The sequence below is a fragment of the Spinacia oleracea genome, chromosome 3 (genome assembly GCF_020520425.1).
Source record: "Spinacia oleracea cultivar Varoflay chromosome 3, BTI_SOV_V1, whole genome shotgun sequence".
In the NCBI taxonomy this organism is placed as follows: domain Eukaryota; kingdom Viridiplantae; phylum Streptophyta; class Magnoliopsida; order Caryophyllales; family Amaranthaceae; genus Spinacia; species Spinacia oleracea.
The window spans coordinates 72,591,370-72,600,752 of NC_079489.1; the positions used below are offsets into that span (position 1 = coordinate 72,591,370).

The 9,383-nt window shown below is 29.5% G+C and overlaps 3 protein-coding genes across 3 annotated transcripts; 2 read left to right on the forward strand and 1 right to left on the reverse strand.

The window, feature by feature from the left end:
* The first annotated feature begins 55 nt into the window (after positions 1-55).
* LOC130470395 (uncharacterized) lies at positions 56-4,648 on the forward strand. The gene is made up of 5 exons (XM_056840479.1): positions 56-324; positions 509-601; positions 1,413-1,638; positions 2,463-3,495; positions 4,031-4,648. The coding sequence occupies exons 1-4, from the start codon at positions 195-197 to the stop codon at positions 3,346-3,348; spliced, it is 1,335 nt and encodes a 444-aa protein (XP_056696457.1). The 5' UTR covers positions 56-194; the 3' UTR covers positions 3,349-3,495; positions 4,031-4,648.
* A 440-nt stretch (positions 4,649-5,088) lies between these two features.
* On the forward strand, positions 5,089-7,003 carry LOC130469109 (uncharacterized). Its single transcript, XM_056838085.1, has 5 exons — positions 5,089-5,260; positions 5,349-5,471; positions 5,565-5,708; positions 6,170-6,382; positions 6,505-7,003. The coding sequence occupies exons 1-5, from the start codon at positions 5,132-5,134 to the stop codon at positions 6,862-6,864; spliced, it is 969 nt and encodes a 322-aa protein (XP_056694063.1). The 5' UTR covers positions 5,089-5,131; the 3' UTR covers positions 6,865-7,003.
* A 1,090-nt stretch (positions 7,004-8,093) lies between these two features.
* Positions 8,094-8,956, reverse strand: LOC130469771 (protein FAR1-RELATED SEQUENCE 1-like). Its single transcript, XM_056839237.1, has 3 exons — positions 8,920-8,956; positions 8,572-8,833; positions 8,094-8,484 (listed from the first exon to the last, which is right to left on the reverse strand). The coding sequence occupies exons 2-3, from the start codon at positions 8,805-8,807 to the stop codon at positions 8,094-8,096; spliced, it is 627 nt and encodes a 208-aa protein (XP_056695215.1). The 5' UTR covers positions 8,808-8,833; positions 8,920-8,956.
* Between the last annotated feature and the right edge of the window lie 427 nt (positions 8,957-9,383).

The window sequence follows — 9,383 nt, forward strand, 5'->3', positions numbered from 1 at the left end:
CGGTTACTTTCCATATATATACGTATTTTTTTAATTTTTTTTTTATTTTCCAGGTTTTTGAACTTCCCACTCTCTCTCTCTCTAAACTTCTCACTGAACTTTTCTCTGAATTTCTCTTTCCATTTCAAATTCAATTTCAGCGTAGAATCGATCAATTTTCATAAAATTACTCTTCGAGGCTTCGATCTGTTCCAATGGTGAAGAAAGCGGCAGCGAAGAAAGCGGTTGAAGCTCCTAAAATCGATGATGTCGTGGTTGAAATGGCGGTTGAAGTTCCGCGAAAGCGAGGGCGACGGCCAAATCTACCTTTTGAATCAATTCCTGGTATATTTGAACTTATTTATGTGTTTTTTATTTATAATTATTGAAATGTTTGTGGTTTTGTTGAAATTAGGGTTAGTGTTTCATGAAGTTACTGTTTCAAAGATATAGTTACCTTTTATTTTATTTTACACAAATCCTGTTTGTGAACTAATTCCTGGTAATTTGAACTTATTTTTTGTTGAAGCTCCTAAAATCGATGATGTCGCGGTTGAAATGGCGGTTGAAGTTCCGCGAAAGCGAGGACGACGGTCAAATCTATCTTCTGAATCAATTCCTGGTATATTTGAATTTATTTATGTGTTTTTGATTTTGAATTATTGAAATGTTTGTGGTTTTTGTTGAAATTAGGTTTAGTGTTTCATGCAGTTACTGTTTCAAATATATAGTTACCTTTTATTTTATTTTACGAAGTTTTTAAGTGTTTTTATTAGTGACTGGTATGTTCGTAGTGCTAGTAGTTTTTCAGAGTAATATATTTTTTAAAAGGTTACTATATGTTTAAAACAGTAACTATGTTTTTATAATAGTTACTATCTTTTTTAGAAAGTAAATAAACTTTAAATAGTTACTATGTGTGATAAATAGTTACTATGTGTTATAAATAGTTACTGGTTTTTTTTTTAGAAAGTAAATAAACTTTAAAACAGTAACTATGTGTGATAAATAGTTACTATCTTTTTTAGAAAGTAAATATAACTTTAAAACAGTAACTATGTGTTTTAAATAGTTAATATCTTTTTTAGAAAGTAAATATAGCTTTAAAACAGTAACTATGTGTTATAAATAGTTACTATCTTTCTTAAATGTTATTATAAATTTAAACAGTTACTATGTCTAATAAATAGTTACTATCTGATTTAATGTATACTCTATGTTTACTGTATTTACTATATTATTTGAAAGGTTACTATTATGTTGTACATTAGTTACTATATGATTTCAAAGGTTACTATATGTTTGTAATAGTTACTATATGATTCTAATGGTTTCTATATTCTATTATGGTTGCTATATGATTGTATTGGTTACTATATGATTGTAATGGTTACTATATAGTAATATTTTGTCTTATAATTGTTTTGTTTCAGTTGCTAAGGAATCTGTGCCTATAAAAAAGAACAAAAAGGCTGGCAATCCGAAAACCAAAGATATTCAGCTTGTACCTGAACCTGAAATAGAACCAATTGAAGGAGAAGAACCAAGTCAACAACTAGCTTTACAAAATGCTTCTTTGGTTGACGTTCCACAGCCTGAATCTCATCAACTCCATGCACAAGTTTTGAAAGAAGTTGGCGCTGATGGCCTGCCAATTGTGTAAGTGTTAATTTAATTTATATATAGTTACTATATGTTCTAAATAGTTACTATATTTTTTAAATAGTTACTATATGTTTTAAATAGTTACTATATGTTTTAAACGGGTACTGTATGTCTTTAACAGTTATGTTATAAATAGTTACTATATGTATTAAAGAGTTACTATATGATTCCAAAGGTCACTATATGTTGGTAATAGTTAATATATGTTTACTATATGTTATAAATAGTTACTATATGTTTTAAAGAGTTACTATATGATTCCAAAGGTTACTATATGTTGGTAATAGTTAATATATGTTTTAAATAGTTACTGTATGTTTTAAATAGTTACTATATGTTTTAAACAGTTACTATATATGTTTCCAAAGGTCACTATATGTTGGTAATAGTCATTATGTTCTAAACAGTTACTATATCTTCTAAATAGTTACTATATGTTTTAAAGAGTTACTATATGATTCCAAAGGTTACTATATGTTGGTAATAGTTAATATATGTTTTAAATAGTTACTGTATGTTTTAAATAGTTACTATATGTTTTAAACAGTTACTATATATGTTTCCAAAGGTCACTATATGTTGGTAATAGTCATTATGTTCTAAACAGTTACTATATCTTCTAAATAGTTATTATATGTTTTAAAGAGTTACTATCTGTTCTAAATAGTTACAATATGTTGGTAATAGTTACTATATGTTCTAAATAGCTGCTATATGTTCTAAATAGTTACTATATGTTCTTAATAGTTACTATATGTTTAAAATAGTTACTTTGTGTTTTAAATACCTGACTTACTTTCATTATTCATTATTTTCAGGTTTAATTTTGATACACAATGTTCAGGAGGATCATTGTGTAAATTAATTAAAGAATTCTCTCCTGAACAAACGGCAGCTGTTGAAGAGATTGGCTTTGGAGGATTGTTAAGCCTTCAATTAAGTCGAAAAAACACTCAGATGATGTACTGGTGCATCAAATGTTTTGATGGAGTGAGTTCCTTGTTCTCTATCAGTGATTCCAAGCAATTTGAAATCACTGATTATGATGTGTACGACTTGTTTATGCTCCCCCTTTCTGAGCTGGAGGTTGAAGGGGTTAAACGAGGACGCAATTCTACTAATCCTGATTTGGATTTGAAGATCAAGTGGAGGAAAGAATTTGGTTTTGAAGAGGTCAATGCTCAAATTCCTGTGAGGCTGCTTGAGGACAGGATCAAATTGTTGACAGACGGTGGTGATCTGTTTAAACAATTATTTGTTTTTGTTTCTTTCTCTACTTTTTTTAGTCCTACAGCCAATAGGACTGTAGATTTACGATTGGCTAAGGCTTTGGAGGATCCTAAAATGATTCCCAAATACAATTGGTGTAAATACGTTCTTGACGTATTATGTGAGGAAACTGTTAAATTCAAAAATTCTTTATTGAAAGGCAAAGATCAGAAGACATTTGGAGGCTGTGTTGTGTTTTTGCAACTTGTGTATTTTCAGAGGATTAAGTTTAGGAATTCCAGTGGTATTCCTGACCAATTGCCTCTTATTCAGCATTGGACATCGAAGATGGTAACCGATCGGATTCATGCTGAAAATGCAAATATGAGTGCATTATATGGTTCTGGTATATTGGAGAAGGGGAAGTATCCAATTTCCAAAAAGTTTGTTTTTGTTGATGGTCAAATAGATTTGACCCAAATCAAATCTATTTAGAAAGAAAATGAAGCAGGCAGCAGTGGGGGAAGAGCTGAACAGCCCTATGTTGGGCGTCGAATTCCAAGTCGGCGTCCTAGGATTCTTCAGTTTGAAATCCCTAATTCTCATCCTACAGATGAAGAAATTTTCTCTAAAGCCACTGATGTAAGTTTATTTTATTATTGATATATTTGTCAATATATAGTATAGTTATTTTTTATATGCTATAGTTATCTTTTATACACTATTGTTATCATTATCTTTGGTTTAGTAAATGTAGGTATATATAATTATCTTTTATATTCTATAGTTATCTATTATATTCTATAGTTATCTTTTATGTACTATAGTTATCTTTCATACACTATGTTACCATTACTTTGTTTTAACAAATAGTAACTATATGTTTTAAACAGTTACTATATGGTATAAATAGTTACTATATGTTTTATGTACTATAGTTATCTTGTGTATACTATAGATATCTTTTATATACTATAGTTACCTTTTATTTACTATAGTTATCTTTTATTTTCTATAGTTATCTTTTATATTCTATAGTCACTTTTCATATACTATAGTTAACTTTTATACAGTTATCTTTATATACTATAGATACCTTTTCTTATAATATTTTTTGTATTTTTAGTTAAATTTTCATATTATGTTCCATATTTAAATTTATGTATTTTGTTATTAGGATTTTCATGGTCAGTGGTTGTTGATGAAGAGAGATTTGGATGTAGTTTCAGCCATCCATGCTGAAGAGCTGTTCAAATTAAAGGCTTCAATGCCTTCGCAGAACCATGGCGATGATATTTTGGAAAATTCCACTTATCAAAAGATGGTTGATGAGTTGGTGGAGATTCATCAGTTGGTGAAGAATCTACCAAATGGTTGGGATGACATTTTTGGTTCAAGTAACAATCCAGTTGTTACTGCTGCCCCTCAACCTTCTGCCGTTGTTCCAACTGAGCCTGCAGTTGTTACAGCTGTTGTTGTTGATGCAACAACATCTACCGAAGCAATTATTCGAGAAGTTGATCCTGACACTCAAATAAATGCAGTTCTTGATTCTTTGAAAAGCAAAGATAAAGAAATTACGGAGGATGATGATGAAGAAATAGAAGAATATGAGCGCGTGTGGGTTGGATTTCAAAAATGCATCATCAACAACCATGCTGTATCAAGAGTGAATGTCAGTGTCTATGGCATAGAGGAAAATGTGATGTTTATGTCTCCGTTTATGATAGCATTTGAAGATTTAATGAGGCATCTTCCAGCATTTGTTCAAGAAGCCGTGGACTTTGCTGCTCTGACTGATGGAGAGGGTATTTTGACTGAGTAAGTAGAAGTTTTCTCATTTAATAATTTATAGTTACCTTTCAAATAATATAGTTACCATTCATATATTATAGTTACCTTTCATATATTATAGTTACCTTTCATATAATATAGTTACCTTTCATATAATGTAGTTACCTTTCATATAATATAGTTACTTTTTATTATTTATAGTAACCCTTCATATAATATAGTTACCTTTCATATAATATAGTTACCTTTCTTAAAAGTGAAGTTGTTGCCCTAACTTTATAGTAACATTTCATATAATATAGTTACTATTTGTATACTATAGTATCCTTTTGTTTACTATATTTACCTTTTATATTCTATTGTTACCTTTTATTTATTATAGTAACCTTTATAATTCTTCTGACATATTTATTGTTTCTTTTTTATGTTTTTCAGTGATAAAGTTATAGAATACAATCATTTTATTGCGGTAGGAAGAGATGACATGTGGACCCTTCCTTCCACATTTGATATTCTTTTGATTCATATTGAAGCTTGGGCTTTTTTATTGAATGAAAATGAAAGGAATCCTGCTGGTTCTCCTCAGAAGCTGTTTTTAGGTGGCACATATTGTGTAAGTTATATTTTTAATAATATAAAATGTTAATTATTTTAAATTTTTTTGGCCTTTGTTTAATTTTTCTTTTAATATTGATTTGCAGAAATATGTTGCTGATTTGATTGAGAAACCAGGCAATGAAAAAATCTTGTCTGAATTGTGTGTTTGTCTTAATTATGGTGTGAAAGATGTAAATGGAGTTCAATCGTTGAAAGATTGTAATATGGTATGATTTATATTTTCTTTATATAACCATATTATCTTTTTTTTTTGTCTCCTTTCTTGTAGTTGTAATCTGTTGTTTTTCTTTTTTATATAGATTTTTGCTCCTGTTCTGATTGAAGACCCGAAGCCTTATTACCTGTTTGTCATTAGTATGAAAGACAAAAGTGTCTATTTCTTTGATAATATGCTTCTGGAACCAAAAGAGATGGAACAAAGGAAGAAATCTTATTCTGTCTTGGTAAGTTTTTTTTATAGTTACCTTTTTTGTTGTTGTAGTTACTCTATAAATGTTATAGTTACCTTTATATTAGTCTTTCTTTTTTAGAGGAACTATATTTTTGACAAGGTTACTATTTGTTTAAAACAGTAACTATGTTTTTAAAATAGTTACTATCGTTATAAAATAGTTACTATATGATTCCAAAGGTTACTATATGTTGGTAATGGTTACTATATGATTTTAATGGTTCCTATATGATTCTAATAGTTACTATATGATTTTAATAGTTACTATATGATTTTAATGGTTACTATATGATTTTAATAGTTACTATATGATTTTTAACCAACTGGTAATAGTTACTATATGATTTTAATAGTTACTATATGATTTTAATTCTTACTATATGTTGGTAATAGTTACTATATGATTTCAAAGGTTACTATATGTTGATAATACCTACTATATGTTTTGTACAGTGTTCTTCATTGGAAAAACTACTGAAAAATATGGATAACATTCATCATGAAGATATTAAAAGCTTCAAATTTATCCCGGTCGGTGGTAATTGGAAGCGAGGTGCTTATGACAAAGACTGTTGTGTCTATTTGATGATGTTAATGATGGTTTTTCATGGTGTTGAAACGGTACAAGATGGTGTTGGGATTTTTGACTTTGATCCCTTGGCAGATGTAAGTTTTTGTGTTAAAAATAATTAATGTTATTCATATTTTTCTTTTCATTCTTTATAGTTATTGTTTTGTTATCATAGTTACTGTTTTTATTCTAATAGTTACTGTTCAAATATTTGCAGGAAGATTTCAGGAAGTTTCTCAGGGCTTGTATTTGTGGCACCATTGTGTTGTCAGATTTGAATTGTTACAGAGATGAATATCTGAAACGAATGGTTGCATTCAGGAAATACAGGAAACAAGATGTTTTGGATGCCCTAATTAAACAAAGGGAAGAGTTGACGCAGAAATACATCAATGATGCTTCAAAAATTGAAATTGTTGCAAGAAATAGTTCAGCAAGGAAATCCAAACATGTTGAAACAAAAGATGAAGCTGAGACAGATGTCAATGTTGAAGGGAAAGGACGTGGCAAAGGCGGGAGACGCACCCGAGGAGGCAGACGCGGGAAGGCACGTGGACGAGGTGCTTCACGTGGTTAATAATTATTGCTGAAAAAACAATTTAATTTTTTGTGTTTGTATGTAGTCGAATTACTACTTAGAATGTAAAATTAATTCTAAGTTTGATATAGTTACTCTCAATGATTTTTAATTGTTTGATATATGAGAGTAATTATAACTTTTGCAGTATTTGTGTCATATTGTTCAATTTACTTATTTTAAATATAGTTTCTATTTGAATGAAATAGTTACCTTTCTTCAAATATAGTTACTCTTATAAATTTGTAAGTCATATGATTGCATAACGAAAGTTACTATATTATCAAAATAGTAACTATATTGTATATAGAGTTACTATATGTAAAGAAGGGTGACCACTAAATGTGAAGAATTGGTATATATAAAAAGTGAATAATTTTGTGTATAAATTCAAATAGTTACTATCTTACAGATATAGTTATCTTTAATAAGATACAATTACTCTCTTTTTTATGGTATTTTATTTTGGAAAATTTGGTAATATTAATCCAACCTTTGACCGATTTTCTTTTATAAATCCCACCTACGACATATTTTTTAATAATCCCACCTATACCACCCAACGACTTTTATTGGGCCTAAAACGTCATAAACCTATTGTAGGCGATAATATGTCCCTACGTGGAAGTACTCTCCCTCGATATATTCAGTCATCATCATCAAATCATCACCATCTCGATGATTTTTTTCACCGGTTATCGGTCACTTAAGCCCAATAAAAGTCGTTGGGTAGTAAAGGTGGGATTATTAAAAAATATGTCGTAGGTGGGATTAATAAAAGAAAACCAGCCAAAGGTTGGATTAATATTACAAAATTTTCCTTTTATTTTTGAGTAACATATAGTTACTATAAGTCATTTTGATTGCATAAAAAACGTTACTATATTTTTTTAGAATAGTAACTATATTGTTCTAAGAGTTACTATATTTTTTAAATAGTAACTATAGTTTATAAAAAGTTACTATATTGTAAAAAAAGTAAGTATATTTTATAAAGAGTTACTATATTATCAGAAGAGTAACTATATTGTATTAAGAGATACTATATTGTCAAAATAGTAACTATTTTATAACGAGTTACTATAAATAAAAATTGTGTGTTTATAAAGAGTTACTATACTGAATGTATAGTAACTATGTATTGTAAAGGAGAACTATAGTATAAACACTCAATAAATTTGTTTAAAAATGTTGAAGTAACTGTATATGATAATAAAACAAGAACATCACTAAAATAATTGTTCTTTAGGTGTAAATAATTGAATATTGGGTGTCTTGGATCCAAATTCTTTGTGTTTCTTTTTTCCTTTCTTTGATGGCTGCTTGTAATTGTCATATTGACCCTTTATTCTCTTCTTACTCTTTCCTTTAGTATTAGCACGATCAGGATCAAGCACAATTGTTATTTCAGAATTAGTTGATTCCCCGTCTTGTGTTTCTCGTTGTGCTTCAGCTTTTGCCTTTTCTTGTTCTGCTATCTTTGCAGCTTCTTCTTTTGCCTTCCTTTCTTCTTCCTTTTTTATGATTTCATCAACTGCTTTATTATCCATTTTAAACTTCTCCTCGATAAATTTTCTGGCCTTTGCTATCTTATGCCCTTTCAAAATTAAGTTATAGTATCTGTGGTATAGAGTTTAAGTGTTAAGTAAAATATCAACTGTAATTGTAAATATATGAAAATGAACTAATGTATATTGAAAAAATTACCTTCTGATCATATGTAATCTCCAACCAGTAAAATTGTTGATTTCACCTTTCTCCCTTTTTATTGTATCAACCCTTTCCCATATCTGTTTCTTTGCATATCTAGTCCATCTTGTTGTTATGTAACGATCTGGAATTGTATTGATTGAATGTAAATGCAATATTCTTAAACAATGGAAGCACAACCATCCAGATTCTTCAAAGTTTTTGCATGTGCAAGTGACGGTTGAATCTTCCATTTTGTATTGAACTTCTTGCCTTGATCCTGTTAGATTATTTACATATAATGTAATATTATTCAAAAGAACATCTACTCTAAATATTAAATAAAGATTTATAGTTTTTTTTTACCTGTTATTCCTTCTATCCACACTTCAAAAAACACTGTTCTTCCTGAAGGAAATAATGCCCTTGGTCCAAGTATGCATTCTATGTTAAGTCTAATAAATGCGGTTCAGTATTAATTAACAAGTTAATAATTCAGTGAGATCAAGTGAGCTGAATGCCTAGCTAGAGGCCGCTTTAGTTCAAGTGGAATTAATGATATTAATCCACAGCTTACTCTTGACTGAACCCGTAGGGTCACACAAATAGTACGTAAACGGATCAAGTATTTAATAGCATTAAATACTCCATCTATGAATATTCGGAACCGACGGATCTTGGTTTCAGTGGGAGCTAAGATCGTCACAGGCAAGGAATGAATACTCCGGAAACGATGATATTGCCGGAAACGGAAATATGGATCGTATCGGAAATATAAATATTATCCAAGTCGTAGATGTTGCCGGAAACGGAAACATGGTACGTGTCGG